General features: G+C 51.3%; 2 protein-coding genes across 2 annotated transcripts; both read left to right on the plus strand.

The window, feature by feature from the left end:
* The first annotated feature begins 295 nt into the window (after nt 1–295).
* On the plus strand, nt 296–1,720 carry PHPT1 (phosphohistidine phosphatase 1). The gene is made up of 3 exons (XM_042478934.1): nt 296–493; nt 1,031–1,155; nt 1,441–1,720. The coding sequence occupies exons 1-3, from the start codon at nt 346–348 to the stop codon at nt 1,531–1,533; spliced, it is 366 nt and encodes a 121-aa protein (XP_042334868.1). The 5' UTR covers nt 296–345; the 3' UTR covers nt 1,534–1,720.
* A 143-nt stretch (nt 1,721–1,863) lies between these two features.
* On the plus strand, nt 1,864–17,791 carry MAMDC4 (MAM domain containing 4). Its single transcript, XM_042478924.1, has 29 exons — nt 1,864–3,825; nt 4,184–4,297; nt 5,003–5,176; nt 5,757–5,882; nt 5,979–6,124; nt 6,822–6,906; nt 6,996–7,133; nt 7,343–7,495; nt 8,647–8,747; nt 9,175–9,333; nt 10,204–10,294; nt 10,379–10,528; nt 10,940–11,038; nt 11,567–11,692; nt 11,856–11,986; nt 12,269–12,383; nt 12,589–12,705; nt 13,131–13,265; nt 13,728–13,858; nt 13,961–14,171; nt 14,294–14,431; nt 14,697–14,818; nt 15,225–15,318; nt 15,454–15,591; nt 16,020–16,154; nt 16,644–16,771; nt 17,020–17,134; nt 17,229–17,407; nt 17,579–17,791. The coding sequence occupies exons 1-29, from the start codon at nt 3,771–3,773 to the stop codon at nt 17,624–17,626; spliced, it is 3,654 nt and encodes a 1,217-aa protein (XP_042334858.1). The 5' UTR covers nt 1,864–3,770; the 3' UTR covers nt 17,627–17,791.
* Nucleotides 17,792–17,798: the final 7 nt, after the last annotated feature.

Here is a 17,798-nt window from a genome sequence, read left to right on the forward strand (position 1 = left end):
CCCCTTCCCTTTAAGAGCCTGCCCCTTTAAGAGCGCGCGCTCCAAACGCTGTCCCCCCTTTGACTGGGGCGCGTGACTCCAAAGCGGTGCCGTGATTGGATAGTTCGTTTTTCCTCCCTTCTCCACTGGGGCACTTTGATTGGTCAGTTTTTCGCCCATTCCCATTGGGCGAGAAAACAGCTGCAGGGATCAGGGCGTGCCCAACCAGGTGGATTCTGGCGATCCGATTGGACAATCCGACGCCGGTGCCTCTCAGCGCGCGCTGCCATTGGTCCGTCGGCCTTAGCGGGGCGCGGCTGATGCGGGGCGCGCGCTTTGCGCCGTTCATTCCCTCAGGCGGCGGCCATGGCGGCGGGAGGAGGCTTAGACCGCGTCCCAGACGTCGACATCGACCCTGACGGCGTCTTCAAGTACGTCCTGATTCGCGTCACGCCGGAGGGGGCGGGGCCTTCCAAAGACGTCGTGCGCGGATACGCTTGGGCCGAGTATCACGGTGAGCCAATCAGGCGCGTAGTGGGCGGGGCCATATGGAGTAATTCTACGTGGGGCGGGGCTTATACAAAGGTTTGGGGTGGAGCCAGAAATGGGCGGGGTCTAGAATAGCGAGTGGGCGGGGCTTAGGGTTGTGAGTAAATAGAAAAGTTGCCAATTTTTCTTGCAAGGAACTCTGGGTGTTGCCAAATAAGTAACTTCTCCAGTTGGCCCCTCTCTCAGGGGATTCTGGGTGTTGCAGTCAAAAGAAAGGAACTTCTAAAATGGCCCCTGTCTCGGGGGATTCTGGGAGTTGTAGTCAAGAAATGCACTTGCCCAAGCGCCTCGGTTCCAGGGGATTCTGGGGGTTCCAGCCAAAAAGAAGCAGCAGCTTCCCCAAGTGCCCCTTGTCTGAGGGCATTCTTGGGGCTGTAGTCACGCACCCTTCCCTCGCGAAGCCTTTGGAAGGCCAGGGCCCTCTGAGGCGGATGGAGGGTGAAGGGTGAGACCCTGAAGGCCTTCCCTCTCACCGCCTCCTCTTCCTCCTCCTTCCCCAAAGCTGACATCTTTGAGCGCGTGGCGGAGGAGCTGGAGAGGCTGGGCCTGCGCTGCCAGTGCCTGGGAGGCGGACGCATCGACCACCAGAGCGGCGCCAAGAAGATCCGCGTCTATGGCTACTCCGTGGTAAGAAGCACCAGCACAGAGAGTGCCTCCACCTCCCTGTCCCATGCCCCATGCCTGTCCTGGGGGCAGCCAGGGCTCCTGCTGTGCTTGCTCTTCTTGGGGGCTGCTGCCACCATCTCCGTCCCGCGAGGCCGAGAGACCGGAGTCTCCTGAGGCCTCTGAGGGGCTTTCCGTGGCTGAGCAGGATCCCAACCCTGGCCTCTCTCTCCTGGCCCAGCCCTCCAGCCCCTGGCTCCTCACCTGCGTCTGTCAATCTGACTGTCTTTCTGGTGTGTCTTTTGGCAGGGTTTCGGCCGAGCCAAACACTCCGTTTCCACAGAGAAGCTGAAGGCCGCTTTCCCGGACTACCAGGTCAGCTGGTCCGACGAAGGCTACTGACTGCTGTCCTGGAGAGGAGGAGGAGCAGGAGGAGGTCTCCCCGCTGGACCGGACCAGACCGGGCTGCAGCCCTGGACACCCTGAGACTGGACAGTGGGGTTTGGTTCCCATTTGGGAAGGGCAGTGGGGCAGAGGAGGGTGCCTCTCAGTCCTTGCCCTGGAGAAATAAATCCGCCTCTGGCACCGATTCTGTCACTCAGCGAGTCGTCTGTCCAGGCAAAGCCACAGTTGGGGCACATGGCTACGTTTCCCTTCTGAAAGACTGGATCTGAGAGGGCTTTTGGGGGAAGGAAGGGGCCAGAAAGCATCAGGCGGCTGTGGGCACAGGCAGCAGCGGAGGAGCTCTTTGGGGAAATAAAATCATTGCACCCCAAATAGGAATCCTTTCCCTCTTCAATGAAGCTCCGCTTCAATCCCCCAATTTCTAACACTGCAGAGAAGGAGACGCTCCAAAGCGAGAACCGCTGCTGTCCATCCCTATCCGCAATTCCTTTATCCACAAATTCAAGTATCCACAGCTTGGCAATATCATATATATTGCATATATTCCACTTTATATGGTGGACACTGTTTTCCTATGCCATTCTATCTAATGGGACCCGAGGAGCCACAGCAGATGCCCAGGACCCCTGCTGCCTCTGCTGCTTCGAGCTTCCTTGGGTAGCTTGCCTTGCCCCTTTCCTTGGGAACCCTGAGTTGTCTCAGAGGATGCCTTCCTCTGGGGCTGAGAGAGAGTCACCCAGCGGGGGCTTCCATGACCAAGTTGGGATCCTAATCTTGGTCATCTAGAGTCCTAATCCAGCAACCAGTCCACTCCACTGGTTCCCATTGGAACTGATGCTGAAGGACTATTTTTGTCCGTTCACAGGGGAGTTATATATACGTATGCAATGTATAAAAGTGTCCTAAAGTTAGCAGCCTGAAAATGCATTTAGCCCCGGCTTTAGAAACAGTGTTGTGTCTCCATCAGTTGTGGGCTGGATCTGGACTTAGTTGTGCTTAGAGTTGACCCACGGAGAACAATGGGAGTCACACACCTTCTCTCTCATTTGGGTTCAATGGATGGCAGTTTAAACTCCTGGTTCCTCATTTTTCCAGCCCTTTCCTTTTGTTTGCTTTCCTGGCACTCTCTGCAGGCCCCAGGAGCAGAAAGTTGGCCCCTGGAGCTGCCACAGTTGCCCACCTGGTCTGCTCTTGCGTGCCCTTCGGGAGTCAGCTCACTCACAATTGTGGTGAAACGGTGCACTTTTCCAACCGGAAAGTACTTGAAAGCAAAAGAGGCTTCTCTCCTCCGGTGTTGCTCTCAAGGAGACCCAGCAGATCTCCCTCTGGACTAATGGTGCAAGAAGGCAGCAAAGGAAGGCCCCAGAAGGTGGGGAGGAAGGCCTTTTGGGAGACTGTCTCCTCCTTGGAGAAGGCATGGGGCTCCTTCCAGTCGGACGGAGAGTCTGTGCTCAGCCTGGGGGTTTGGTTGCAGCTGGCTGAAAGGCCAGGGTCTAAGTTTTATGGCTTGATGGCCCTTGGTCCAGAGTCCAAGGCCGAGATTGTCTGGGAAAGGCAAGGCTGGGTTTCGTGGACTTGGGAGCGAAAGACACACAGGAGCCCAGAAAAAGAAAACATGTTTTATAGTTTGCTTCAGTCTCATTTCTTGACAAGTATTGAAATAAACGCTTCATTGCAAAACCCACAAAAGTAACCAAGAGATTGTGTTGGATTTGGAGAAGAGGGTGCCGAGTTCGATTCTTGCTCAATGACAGGATGACAGGAGACAAACTGTGTTTGTTCGCTTCGTTTTAAAACGCTTTACACAAATTTAAACATTTCAGTAAATAAATAAATAGGACAATCCCAACAACATAACATCCTGTAACAGCATTTCCCAATGTGGTGCCTTCCAGGTGTGTGACTTTGGTGTGTGGTGTGCTGCCTGGCTTTTGCCTTCAGTGGTCCACATCTACCAAAGGCATCTCTTTTGTAGTGCAGACTGTGTGTGTGTCTTTGTGCTGTCTATGTGGCATCCACTCCAGCGACCGATGCCCCGCGGTGCGTCTGAACAACCCCTTGCCCCGAAGGAGGGCAGCCGTCCTGGGCTGGAGTTTTGCCTCCCGGTTGCAGGTGATAAGAGAGGTTGAAGTCCAGGCCCAGCGTCACTTGGAGGAACCTGCCTACCTTCTTCCCCTCCGCCTTTTGCAAGAGCAGAGTCCCTTTGCGCTCAATGGGTCTTCCTCACTCCCAGGATGTCAGGGTCTTGGCGGCTGATGCTCTGGATGCTCCTTTTGGGGGAACTCACCAGTGAGCTGGATCTATTTCTCTTCTAAAGCTTGCAAACTGTTGTATAATGAAAAGTCAGCTTTTATATTTGTTATTCAAGGTTGAAATATGCTTTTGTGGGTGACTTTTTGCATAAGAGACTGAGTAGCTCTGTTGTTCCTCCCACTTTTCAACCTCGAATCCTGGTTCGAATCCTGGTTCATCCCTAAGGCTTACTGGGAGGCACTGGGTCAGGTGCTGTCTCTCAATCCAGGGCTGTTGGGAAAATTAAGGGAGGAACCATGTATGTCCTTGCCACAGATATCAGAGGAACATGATGCCGGTGGACAGTCCGCATGATCTCTCCGTTTTGGTTTCTTTCTCTCTCTCTCTCTCCCAGCGGGGCCCCAATTTTCCATCCAGGCGGTCTTCCTCAACCGATGCAGGACCCCAACCCAAAATGTGTGCAACTTCGTCTGCGATTGCTGGGATTGTTCGGATGAAAACCAGTGCGGTGAGTCCTCCCTCTCCTTCTTGTTGGTGAATTGACTGAAGACATGCATCCACACTGGAGAAACAACCCGTTTTGGCACTGCTTTTCAGCATCCTGGCTCAAGGCTATGGAATTCTGGGAGTTGGAGTTTGTTGTGGGCCCAGAGCAGAGCAGAGCTTAAGGAAGAAAGGCCCCACAACACTCCAACTCCCAGAATTCCATAGCCTTGAGCCAGGATGCTGAAAAGCGGAGCCAAACCAGGTCTAAATGAGCAAGTTTCTCTTCTCTGATGGCTGCAGTTCGTGCACCAAAGTTGTAAACTGGGACATGTCCAAAATGTCCAAAACGGGATATGATTGAGGGGAAGATTCCTATACAGTCAGCCCTCTTTATCCATGGATTATTTTTAATCCATGTATTCAAGCCTCTATGGCTTGAGAATATTAAAAAAAAGGTATATATTCCAAATATCAGACCTTGATTTCCCATTTTGCATTGGAGACACCTTTTTCCTTTTGCACTATGTTTAATGGGACTTGAGCATCCATGGATTTTGTTATCCACGGGGGGATCCTGGAACCAAACCCCAGCGGATACCAAGGGCCCACTGTTCTGTTTTTAATGGCTCCTTTCTCACAGACTGCCTCCCCGTTCCCTGGTCAAACTGTTTCAGGCTCTGACCACTGACCGCCGGACATACCGGCCTCTTCCTCGGTTTCCCCTTAGGTTACCAAAAGGAGTCGGTGGCTCTGGCGATACCCTTCACCTGCGACTTTGAAGGCAGCACCTGTGGCTGGGAAGACGTGAGCACCACGAATTTCCGATGGGGTCCAGCCAGGGCCAGCATCTCCAACTGGGGCACGGACCCCTCCTTTGACCACACGCTGGGCACCGATTTGGGTAAACAGTTTTCCTTGGCACGGTGGGTTGATGACGCTGAACATCACAGACATGGGCCGAAACTAAAGCTTTTAGGGTTACCTTTTCCTCGTTTTTGCAAGAAGCACAGCTTTTGCTTTATTAAAATTAAACCAAGGTTGTCGTCTTTAAGGGAGGATGGTAGGTAGACTTTCAGAACTAGAGAAGTGTAACATGGGGCTTCTGTTCTCTGCACCTCTCTTCTTTCCCCCTTTCCATGTATCCACTGGTCGCTTATGTGACCCCAATTATTATTTATTTTGTTATTATAATGTTATTAACTTGCTATACATTAACATTGTTGTTAATGGCCGCTGTGGATGAGACGTCTCCATCTGCCCTCCACTGCTCTGCTTAGGTCCTGTACTTTCTTGGCTTGTAGCCCTACATTAGCATTATTTTAATGTTAAATGTTTCATGTTTATTACATGATTGCCTGGCTGAGGATAGGGCTCCGAAGGGGTAGATCTTTAAAATATGGTTTACAATGGCTTCTTAATCCATTTGGGCGCTCATAATTTCTTTGCTCTGTTTTTCTGACCCACCCCTGGCTTCCCTGCAGGATGGTACATGACCACCACAAAGCAGGAGGTCAAGCCATCTGCAGTGGCCCGCCTGAGGTCCCCTGCCATGAGGGAAGCTGCCGCAACCTGCGAGATCCACGCTTGGTATCACCTGTGGGGACCAGGTAGGCACATGGCTGGAGAGACAGAGAGAGATGGGGAAAGCAGGCAACGGTTGGAAGGGTGAACACTTCCATACTGAAGCCTCCTCTCAAACGCAGGACTCAACGAGAGTCACCATCCCACGCTGACGCTGGAGCTGAGCAATGAGAATTACACCACGACGCTCTGGCGCAACCCTCTGAGTAGCGTTTCCCCCTGGAGGGAGATGGTGGCCTACACGGGCCAGATCCGGGGGACATTTCAGGTACCTGGCCGTAACAGGCCTGGCCCCTCTCTTCCTTTCTGTAGCCTCCCCTTTCATTGCTTGGGCTCCCATCCCTTCTCAGGCCATCAAGGAGACTGGTTCATCCTTGGGGCTGTCTCAGCTCAGTGCCTTCCAGGAGGGAATTTAAGCTGGACCATGTAACACGGCCGTTGCAGGGACTTGGAAATGCCACCCTTTTTTGCCCTAGAGCCTTAGACAGCTCTGGCACAGACCAAAAGTAGTTCCCTGTGAAGGAGCCTCTCTCTGTTTTGGGCTCTCAGGTTGTGCCTCTTATTCCCAAGGGGCGCCTGGAGGCATGCTAATCCACTGTAGGATATGCATTTTGTAAGCTGTAGCTCCCAAAGTTAGACTTCCTAAGTCCTGTATGGATTTCTCATCAGTTCTAGGATCAATTCTAAAGAGCTCTTTGAGAGAGGAGCTGTCCCCAGGCCCTTCTTCATTGGGGGAGGTTGAAACGGAGGCTAGATGCCCACTTTTAGGGGTGCTTTAGTGGCATTGGAAGGGGCTTGGAGTAGGTTGGCTTCAGGCATTCTTTCTGTCTCCGTTAAAAGCATTCTTAGTGGCAGGACTTTTGTGAAACCTCTTTCCGTGAGCTTGCAAACTGAAACTCTGGGGAGCCTAGATGGGAAAGTGGGGCCTCTGGAGACTCAGCTGTCGCTCCGCTGTCCCTCCGCAGGTCACCTTCTCCGTAACGCAGGACTACTCCAGACCAGCGCAAATGGCGCTTGACGACGTGGAGTTCAGGAACTGTGGCCTCCCCAGTAAGAACACACATATAATGGATGCTGTCCATTGAATCTCCCCTCCTCCTTTTCAACCCACTCCTTCTCTTTCCTCTCCTCCCCAAAAGCCCCGAGTTCAGGTCCTACCAGTTGTGGCCCAGATGAATTGCAGTGTAGTAACAGTGGCGCATGCATCGCTGCGGACCGGCGTTGTGACGGAACTGAAGACTGCCAAGACGGCGACGATGAAGACCCAGACCATTGCGGTGAGAGTTTTTCCAGTCTTATTGACTCTTTTCCCTGACTGTTTGCACAGCTTTGGGAGAAGTGGTTTTTTGGGACTACAGCTCCAAGACCCCCTGCAGCTGGCTGGGGGATTCTGGGAGTTGTAGTCCAAATCCAATACTTCTCCCTTACCTCTGTTTGCCCCTTAGAAGGGACATCTCTGCTTGATGGCTCCTTTCCCTTCCTACAGCCTCCTTCAGCGTCTGTCACTTTGAGGGCGGCTGGTGTGGATGGGCCACAGTGGCTGACCGGACCTTTTTGTGGGTCAGGAACTTCAGCCTCCAGGCTGACCAGTCATCGGCTGAACGGCCCACCCGAGACCACAGCACCAACAGCCCGGCAGGTGGGTCTGGACCGATGGGGGAGGCTATGGGACCTTTTTCGGGTTTGTCCCGGTCGCTGGAATTCATTTCCGATTATGGGATTTCTCCCTCTTTGCCAAGGGATTAATGCCAAGGGGCCTCTGGGCATGTGCAGAGTACGTTCCTGTTCTCTGCTGCTTACACAGAACTAATTGTCTATTAGTAGTGATTAGAGGGCTTTTGGAAAACAGGTCTGGAAGATGCCTCTTCTCAGAAATTTAGAGCAACGGTTGTCACACTTTAGGCCTCCTGCGTTTTTGGACTTCAGTTCCCAGAATTCCCAGCCTGTCTCTTGGGGACTTCAGGGTCTGGTTTGGACCTTGAATTTCTCTCTCTGTGTATCTTGAGTTGCATTTTACAACTCAGCGCTTGGGTCTCCTGTCCAGTCAAGACAGAATGTTCTCCTCTCTTCCGGAGAGATAAGAGCCTTCCAACCGACCAAGAGATAACAAAAAGGTCTGTGGAGTGGGCTGAAGGTTCAAGACATTGTAAACATTAACTTCAGCATTGGACAAGACTTTGTGTGTGGGGGGGATAGCATCTGGGTGGGAGACCAGTTCACAGCCTGCCATCACCCCTTTGTATTGATTCATATAATTAATTATATTTTCACAAAGATTGTTATTCCAGGAGTGACTACTAACATCTCTCCCCCACCGTCCCAAGCAAGGGACCCTCTAAAACAGAACTGGGTGACTGTCAGAGGCCAGGGACCACACTTGGCCTTCTAAAAGACCACAAATTTGGTCACCAAATGCTCCCCAAACACCTGGCAGGGGACCTGGGGGACATCATTTTCATGTTTTTGGCTCCCTCCAAGCCAAAAAGTAGCATCCAAACATCCTGTTCTCTTCCTTCTCTTTTCCCAAAAGAGCTTCTCCTGAGCCTAAAATGTCCAGAGGATGATGGAAATGGGCCTCAGAGGGTGGTGCCCCCTCTCAGTTTGGATGCCTTTAAACAGAGGTTGGATTGGCATCTCTCAGGAGTGCTTTTGCTGTGTATTCCTGCATGGCAGACTGGACTAGCTGGCCTTTGGGACCCTTTCCAGATATTTGGAAGTCCTTCTTCTGCTCCTCTGGGTGTCCTCTGGTCAAGCCTCTTGTGTGCCAATGTCCCCTTTGACCCTTTCTAGGCTACTTTGTCTATGTCCACAACCAACACCTGGGTCTCCAAGGGGGGAGCGCATGGCTGGCCAGCCCAGTCTTGACCGTGAACAACACCACGCCGTGCCACGTGAGTTCTCTGGCTCTTGCCTTCCCACCCACATTGTTTGGTGCGCTGAATCATCCCCAGGTTGGAAAACTGAGGAACTTCTTGAGTTGGGAAATTCTGATTGGTGCAGTATCACAGAGTCTGCAACATTAACTTTGGGGGACTACAACTCCCAGAATCCCTTCCCCTAGCCAGCATGGCTGCAGATTCAGTAACTCATTGGACAAACGATGTGCAAGCTTTACAGTTTCAGCGTATTGACGGTCCCTTTCAAATTTTGGGGCTACGCTGCAATGATGTAGATGGAAAAAAATGGGGAGCGTTTTTTGTGGAGGTCTGAGAAAGGAGGCTTCAGGGGCCCAGCCTTGCCCAGCCCTGGGGCCTCAGGTCCTCCCTTCCTGCATCCTGAGCCCCATCCTTTTGACCCTCTTCCTGGTCTTCCTTCCAGCTGGTTTTCTACCTCCACCTTCATGGCTCCAACACCAACATCCTCAACATTTACTACCGGACGGAGAAAGCGATGGAGCTCGTCCGGACTCGCTCTGGGGACTTGGGCAACTACTGGTTCCGGGAGAAAGTGGATTTCCAGGTGGAAGAGAAATTCCAGGTGAGCAAGGAGGGGATCTAGGGTCCCAGAGGAAAGCAAGGCAAGGCAGAGGCAGGAGAGAAAGTGGGGAAGACAGAGTCAGGGTCTGCTTGGATTTGGGTCCTGCTTGCGGATGGCGGTCCCAAGTCGGGTGGCAAAAACATCCCCTAAAATGTGCTGCTTACACCAGGAGTGAGGACTGTATGGCCCTCCAGATGTTGCCGGACTCCAATCCCCATCACTCCTCACTCTCCTGGATGATGATGTCTCACCTCAATTGTGCTTATTTTAACTAATTTTAATCTGTGTTTTTACTGTAGTTGTTTTTTGCTCAATGTAAGGGGATATGGGATTACGCAGAGTTAGTTATATATGTGTTATGCATGTTATTGATGTATTTTTGAAGTGTTTGTGTGCTGTAACCTGAGAGAGGCAGGATATAAATAAATCTTTATTGATGATGATGATGATGATGATGAGAGATTCCACCTAAACATTGGGAAGAACTTCTTGACTGTAAGAACTGTTTGACAATGGAATGGATTGCCTTGGAGGTTGATGGACTCTCCAACTCTGGAGGTCTTTAAATGGAGGTTGGAGAGGCATCTCTTGAGAGTGCTTTAATGGTGTTTACCTAGATGGGCAAGAGATTTGATGACCCCTTGGGGTCTCTTCCATGATCCTATGAGTTCTAGTCCAACAACATCTGGACGAGCATCTGGAAGGCCTCTTAAACCAAGAGCGGGGACCCTTCTTTGGCCTTATGGGACGCTCACTGGGCAAGGTGGCTACCCATGCCCTGACTTAACTCTGCCTGGTATGAAGCACCTTGGCATAGAGCTACCCACCGTCCGTTGCCTCGCTGACCCTGAGGCTTCTTGGTACCCCCAGATTGTCATTGAAGGCCTGGTTGGAGCGGGGCAGAAAGGGAGCATCGCTTTGGATGACCTCATTTTGTCTCCCGGCTGCATGGAGCAAAGCAGTGAGTATCATAGACAGAAAGGAGAGAAGTTTCAAACCTGGCCTCTGCAATCAGGATCCTCCTTTCTTTTTGGTTCCATTTCAGGTAACCTTTCTGTCCCGCTGGAGCCAGGACCGGGCAGTTCCTGTGGCCCAGACCAGTTTCCCTGCAGAAATGGCATGCTGTGTATTGGGGCCGAACTGGTCTGTGACTTTAAAGCCGACTGCGAGGATGGCTCCGATGAATGGGAGTGTGGTAAGTGAGGCTGGGACACCAGCACAGACCCACGGATGGGACACTTGCCAAATTAAAGAGGGACGCTGGGGTGACCGGTCAAGGGGTGGCAGGGGATGATGGGGGCAAAAACTAGGGGTCACTGAGCTTTCCTGTTCACTCTTCTCGTGACTCATTACTTGGACTTAGCTGTGGTTCCTTAGATGGGAGGAACGGTGTCCAAATCCTTGGTATTTCCTGGGTCTTTTATTGGATTCATTTATAAAATAATTGTTATAAAATTTATAAAGTAACTTTTTGCCTTCCTTTAAAGATAAAAGCCTTTTTTTACATCATGCAATTTAAACAAATAAGTAAAAACCGTAACAATGCAAAGATTGGTTCTCTTTGCTGCCAGCTGCTGACAAGGTTTTCTGTGTCTCTCTCCCGGAGGAATGGTTTCTGCCAACAGCTCCGGAGGATGGATGGACCTCAGCGTGGGGCGGCTGCAGTGGACGGTCCGAAACCCCAGTGGCCAAATAAATGCCACAGGTGAGAGAGATAAGGAGGGCAGAGATGTGTGTCTATCTGTGGGTATGTACCTATATATATGTAGGGCGTAATTGCTGCATTTAGGATGAGGCCGTCTGAGGCCTTGTAGGCTTATGGAGGGGTTATATTTCTGGGTGGAATTGCAGCTGAGAGAGGAATGGGTGTTATGGTGAGAATTAAGGCTGTGTGTATGTGATGCTTGGAGATGACCACTGTCCTGGCGCCATGCCCTGTTCAGGAACCAAGAAGGCAATGTCCAAATTGACAGCAGAGCTTGGAGAGGTCACTTCATAAACAGTTGCCGAAAATCACCCCCATCCAGTGCTTTTAAATTTGCCAAAGATCCCTATAGTAGGATGTTGGCACTGCTGCCACTTTGGGTGGAGATGGAGGAAAAATATGCTTATTCAGTAAACTTTCCACTTCCTCCTTGTGGTCATTTTGGTTGTGGGCAGCAGCAGCAGCACCATGGACTTTATTGCCCTCTCTGGTCTGATCTGTGTTTCTCGGCCTCCTTTCCCTTTGCAGGCCACGCTCTTGGGCTCTCTGAAGGCCCTGGGCAGATGCTGTCCGTGGCCCGAGCCGCCACGCCAGTCTTGGGTCCCTCTGGTCTGTCCTGCACTCTGGAAATGGACTTCACCACCGGTCCTCAAGGTACCTGCTTCTCTAGTCCAGCTGCTGACCGCTGGACTTGTTGTTCCTTATGACCTTCCTGGCCCATGTCCCATTAAAGCAGGGAAAGGCAATAGCAGGGGAAGTTTTTTGGAGGGCAGACATATGGGTAACCCCATGTTAAAATATCCCCCTCTTTCCCCAGGATTCTTGGCACTTGCCATCGCAGATGAGAGCTTGGGGACCCGCCGCTGGGTTTGGGCTGCCCTGGGGAATGGCACCGTCATGTGGGAATGGGCGCGGGTGCCTCTCGGTGCCAGAGCCCGGCCCTTCCAGGTAGGGTCCGCTTGCCATACAGTGCAGGAGCCAAAACTTTGGCCTTTGACAAATCCTGCTCCTTGACGTCTGTGTATTGGTTGCTTTTCTGCCCACAGCAAGTCTCCCAAAGCAACCAGTAGAACCCATTCCTTTAAAAGTTTATTTTGAAAGCCAGAGGCCACAGTGAGTAGTGCAGTTTTAGACACCTGCAGAGAGGTAGGATGGAGGAAATTTGCAGCCCTCCTACCTCCAACCGCCGAGGGTCCCCTTCCAACCTGATCTGTTCCTCTTTCCTCTCAGATTGAACTGATGGGGTCAGAAGATCTCCAAGGATCCGGGGATCCCTCGCTCCTTGCTGTGAGCAACCTGGCCTTCGTGAACTGTGATGCCAGCGCTGTCCTTGCAAACTCCTCAGGTACGGTGGTTGAGCCTCTCCTGTCCAAAGCCAAGAGACATCCCATCGCATGGATTTGGGTTATTACGTAGTCCAGCTTCAAGGAGCAAAAAAAGAGAGTTTGCATAACGTTAAATCTGACTGACACCATTGTTGTTCACCAACAACTCTCTCTCTTTCTCCCTTCTTTCTCTTTCCATCTCTTCTTCCCTTCTCTCATGCACAGGGTTGTCTTGCAACTTTGAGAAAGGCTGGTGCAACTGGTTTGTGGAGCAGAGTGACGGCTTTGAATGGGAGCTTAGTGCCAGCCCCGGGTGCGGCACGGACCACACCACCGGCTCAGGTACCCCAGGCACCTGGCCCCACATCCTCCCTTTTGATGTTGGGCAAAATCTGTACTTTGACTTTGGTCTAAAGGCCAAACCTTTCTCCTCCTTTCTCTTCTTAATTTTGTTGAAGAGCTGTAGTATTATACTGCGGTGCTTCGTAGGCTGTGCAATGTGCGGGAACAGCAGGGTCCTTTGCAAGAGCCCCAGCTATTATTATAATTATTATTACTACTACTACTATTATATTTATCTATCTCCTGCCCTTCTCCTAAGGCTGGGACTCAGGGTGGCTTACAACATTAAAAAAACACCAAACAGTTAAAAACATACAAAAATAGTATATTAAAACATTGGAGGGGAGGTGTCTTCCCCAGTTCTCCCAGGAGATACCCAGGACACACAAATATAATTCCCCCCATCCTTTCCCTAAAAAATACAGGTTCCTTCCTCTGTGCGAACCCTTCTGCTCCTGGAGTCCAAGGGTTGAGCGCGCGCCTCATCTCTTCCCCGCAGACGTCTGTGGCAGATTTCTCATGCTTTTCCTTCTGGTACCGCATGGAGGGACCCCAGATCGGTAAGGCGCATTTTGCAAAACCGGAGGGAAAATTCCAGCCTTCTCAGGGAGGGAAGAGCTGACCTGCAAGGCACTTTCAAGGGAGACACATGCCTTTTGGACCATTAGATGCCTTCTGCTTTTTGCTGGGGCTTACTAAGGGCACCAGTCTAGACCATTGAGTCAGCTGGGTTCCTCCCAGTTAGCCGGCTTCCTTCTTGTCCTGTCTATGCAGTTACTTACTGATTTTGATAAGAACCTCTGCTGCATCGTGAGAAACTCCAGCATCTCCTTGCTATGAAAGCATAACTCATCTGAGTGATGTGATTCTGTGGTGGATGCACCCCTTTGCCTCCCTATATTCCCATCCCATTTTGCTATTTCAAGTTAAGGATGGCTCTCAAAACGCTTGCAGCTGAAACTCCACATCTACAGGGAAAACGTCTGTCTTTTTGCCTGTCCATCTGCCTATTGCCTTTTCAGGAACCCTCAGCCTCCTGGTGAAATACGCTGGGGACCCAGAGCAGGTCATTTGGAGCAGGACCGGGAGCCATGGCGCAGTTTGGCACCGGGCCTTCTCCACCGTCTCCCACCGGCCGGGCCAGAAATTCCAGGTGAGCAGGGATTATTTTAATTGGTTTTATTGTTATGATATTTTTATTATAGTATAGGCCCAGGGAAGCATAAGCTGACATTCCCCCAAACGTCTTCCGCAGCTGGTCTTTGAGGCCCTTCGGGATGGCTTCCTGGGGTCCATGGCGCTGGATGATTTCGCCGTGATCGCTGGCGTCTGCGAGGCACAAAAGAGTTGCTCCTTCGAGATGGACGACTGTGGCTTTTCGGCGGGGGAATGCCAAGCGTGGGTGCGGCAGAAGGCAGCAGGAGGGCAGGGACCCCCGACAGACCACACTTTGGGCTTGCCAGAAGGTAAGCTAGACTTCTTGTTTTCTCACACTGAATTTAGTGCTCTGTAAGGATGGGGTGGTGGAAATGCCCCCAGCATCCAGAGGTTGGGGAAGTGACTTGGGGGGAATTATGGCTCCTTCTAGGACATTATATGCTCCTCAACACCAGTGAGAGCGCCCTGCCACCCAGGCAAGCGGTCACCTTGCATTCCCAAGCGTTCCCACCTCTCCGCCGCATCCACTGTATAACATTTTGGTATCACCTGAAGAGCAGCCATCCAGGTAAGATGCCTTGCCCTGTTGTTTCTCTCCCTTGTTGATGGGAAGCGAAGGGTTTGCAGTCAACGCTTTTAGATGTTATGGTGTGTGTGTGTTTTACAAAATACAGCAGACCCAAGTATCTAGCCCTTGAGACTTCCCAGTAGGTTTCCATTGCTGAGGGGAGATTTGAAACCTGGTCTCCCTAATGTGACTCCCAAGATTAAATGTATAGTCCTGTAGGATCTATTTCAGAGGGCAGATTCTTGTATTCAAAGTCTTTCCCTAGGATTTTTGAGGGCCGACATCAAAGACGGAGGCAAGCACAAGGTGTCACTGAGTGTAAACCTGGTCCCAGGGGAAGCCTGGCATTATGGCAATTTCAGTGTTCGGGTTGAAGATGAATGGCAGGTGAGCAGAGTTTCATTTCCAAGCGGAGGCTGCTGCAGAGGCCACTAGGCTGGCGTTTGGGCTCCCTTTTCCTAGGCAGAGCTTTTTATAATTAGAAAAAAGATGCTGGGAATCAATCACTCAATCATATCAATGCAGTATGGCCAAGGCAGGCAGAATAACTTAGTCTAGCATTTTATGCGGATGGATTTTGACCAAATTGGTGAAGAGTAAGATTCTTTTCAGTTTGGATCATGGAGAGCCTTGCATAGAATTACTTTTTCCTCCCTGCCTTCTTTATTCCTATGGGTCAGTGACCAGTAATTGAAGTGCTTTTGGGCTTTACCCTCCTTGAGGTGGATCTGGGATCTCCCTGGGGTCAGTCCAGCTGTCCCCAAACATATGCTTTTGTGTCTCCCTTGGGCAGGTGACCTTTGAGGTGGAAGGTTTTGGCGGAGGGCCCTCCTCTTACCTTGCCCTCGATGACCTTCACGTTAAAGAAGGAGGCTGCTCTGGAGCAGGTAATGGCAGGATGACCTCTGGTGCACATGATGGATTGTGGCATGCTTGGCCTTTGTGTGTGTAGGAAGGGGTCAGCCCCAACCCCTCCTGTACAGTTGAAGACCAGTAGCCAATGTGGTGTTTCTATGGTCCAGGCTCTTGCGACTTCGAACTGGGCACCTGCGGCTGGAGCAAGCCCCCCGGAGACTGGTACAGCTGGGACTGGAAGGAAGGGGCCACCCCGTCCCAGTCCCCGTCCCCAAGGATAGATCACACCTTTGGGACAAAAGCAGGTGAGGCCAGCAAAATAGCAAATATATATCTAGGTGGACTCCATTGTAGTGCAGAAGATGCTAATGGGAGTTGTAGTCCAACATTTGGAGGGTCTAAAGGCTCTTCATCCCAAGTGGCTAAGGTTTAGGGCAGTTTTCCCGACCCATCTTTGGTTTGCTAGGGGTTAGCCCTTGGTAACTGCCAGCAACTCAATTGTACCTCTAACCATCTGAGTTGCAAAGGAGCAGAATTTCCTTACAATGGTTCTGCAAGCCTGTCTTAATGAGCTTGTCGATGTGTATTGTTGAGCTTGGAGAGTGGCATAAACACCCAGCTAAGCTACTTAAGAGCTTTGTTGCGATGCTAATTGACGTGTAAAAGGTGCTAAGGCCTTGAGAGGGTCTTACTCCACTCCTCCTCTACCTGTTTGCTGGCCTTCTCTCTCCAGGTCACTATGCCTACGTAGACATTGCCATGCTGGGCATGGGGAGGAGCGTGGCCCGCCTGACCAGTGAGCCCCTTACCCCGGCCACCAACTCCTGCCTCCGCTTCCATTACCACATGGACTTCCTGGGACAGAGCTGTGAGTGACCGGCAGCAGATCCCCTTTGCTTTGAGGGTTCCCTTCCATTTCAGAACAGTCCATTGGAGCTAAAGGGAGTAGGTTCAAAAATCCCAGTGTATTTGTTAACTTGCAACTCTTTACTACTAGTAACTGTCCTGGGAGAGTTGAGCCTTTCAGTGGCAACATGGGAGCCTTGCTTCCCAAACAAAAATCATCCCCCACCATGAAATGTTCCCCCAAGTCCCCAAATGTCTAGCCTTGCAGTAACTAGTGCCTTTCTGTGGAACAGCAACCTTCATCAGGCTGTGCATCCATTCAGCTGTACATCCTCTCCAGGGAAGTGTTTTAAGAAAGACACCCCTCAAGGTCTGCTTTTAATTTGGATCAAACAGGAGCTTCCCAAGGCCTGGCTCCAGGGATTCAGGAGCACTGTAGCAGACTTCTCTCTTGCGTTTATGGCCGAGAGGTCTAAGAATTGACCTTTCCTCCCTTTCTCTCCTTTGGCAGCTCAAGCAGAGCTCAGGGTGAAGGTCTCCAGCCTGGAAGGGGAGCGAACGCTGTGGAGTGCTGCTGGGCACCAGAGCCAGGCTTGGCTGCACCAAACCCTCCGTGTCTCCAGTCTCACTGAGTTCCAGGTACCCCCTCAAAAGAGGCACCAGCTCTTCCCCTATTTGACTTGGGGAACCCTCTAGAAAAGGATCATACTTTCAGTCTCTGAAAATAATCTCACTTGTCTTTGCCAAGAGCAAATGCTCTCCAATTGAGTGTACATTGTCCGCTCCGCCTCAAACTTCATCAAGCCCAATTGATCCCACACGGTAGTAGTTACATATGCATTGAATCTATCCCTCCTCACCTGACAGCTATGCCTTCTTTCCCCTAGATTGTCCTGGAAGCCACAAGCGGAGCGTGGCCAAACTCAGAGACCATTGCTGTGGACGATGTCTCATACGATACTGGGCCTAGCTGTGGCAAGACAGAAGGGAGCCAAGAGACAGGTGAGTCCTGATCCTGGATGCCCACATCCTCCACACCGTCTGGTTTGGGTTCAGCTACTCACAGTGGACACTTCTCTTCCTTTCCTGTGTCCAGGTGGTTCTGGCGAGGGCTCAAGGGCAGGGATGGTGGCTGGCATTGTCTGCTCCGTCCTTCTGGCCCTCCTGGCAGCTGGGGCAGCTGTCTATTGCCTGAAAAGGTGGAGAACGCTGGGGGAGAGGATGCCCATGGAGCGCACCAGTGTCCAGGGATTTGACAACGTTGCATTTAGAGACGTAAGGAGGGCAGCTGGTTTCGACTTGGGTTCTGGGAGCAAGATATCTGTTCCCAGCATGTATCTGTGGCTGCCTATTTGCACAACTCCAAGGCCAGTTAGAACAAGGGTGGGATGGATATATAAAACAAATCATAAAATCCCCCAATAAATTTCTCTCTTGCTTTACCAGGATAGAGTCATCATCCCACCGATGCCCACGGATGGAGAAGTAGAATAGATCTGCAGCATGAAGACAAAGAAGGGGGTGACATGGGGACATTCTGGGTGGGTGACCCTTCAAAGGTTCTCTGTCTGCCTCGAGAGACCTTTTGTGTTTTGGGGAAAATCTCCATCCTCTGTATGGCAGGTCAGTGCAGTGGTCAGTAAAGTCCTTTTGCTAGTCTCTCAAG

Source organism: Sceloporus undulatus, chromosome 7, assembly GCF_019175285.1.
Source record: "Sceloporus undulatus isolate JIND9_A2432 ecotype Alabama chromosome 7, SceUnd_v1.1, whole genome shotgun sequence".
NCBI lineage: Eukaryota > Metazoa > Chordata > Lepidosauria > Squamata > Phrynosomatidae > Sceloporus > Sceloporus undulatus.

Excerpts from the sequence above, each read along its gene's own strand:
- PHPT1 (XM_042478934.1), top strand. The coding sequence starts at position 346 with ATGGCGGCGGGAGGAGGCTTAGACCGCGTCCCAGACGTCGACATCGAC. Across the intron at positions 494-1,030 it reads CGCTTGGGCCGAGTATCACG|CTGACATCTTTGAGCGCGTG; the intron begins GTGAGCCAATCA and ends CCTTCCCCAAAG. Across the intron at positions 1,156-1,440 it reads GCGTCTATGGCTACTCCGTG|GGTTTCGGCCGAGCCAAACA; the intron begins GTAAGAAGCACC and ends GTCTTTTGGCAG.
- MAMDC4 (XM_042478924.1), top strand. The coding sequence starts at position 3,771 with ATGTCAGGGTCTTGGCGGCTGATGCTCTGGATGCTCCTTTTGGGGGAA. Across the intron at positions 10,295-10,378 it reads CGGCTGCATGGAGCAAAGCA|GTAACCTTTCTGTCCCGCTG; the intron begins GTGAGTATCATA and ends GTTCCATTTCAG. Across the intron at positions 11,693-11,855 it reads CTTCACCACCGGTCCTCAAG|GATTCTTGGCACTTGCCATC; the intron begins GTACCTGCTTCT and ends CTCTTTCCCCAG.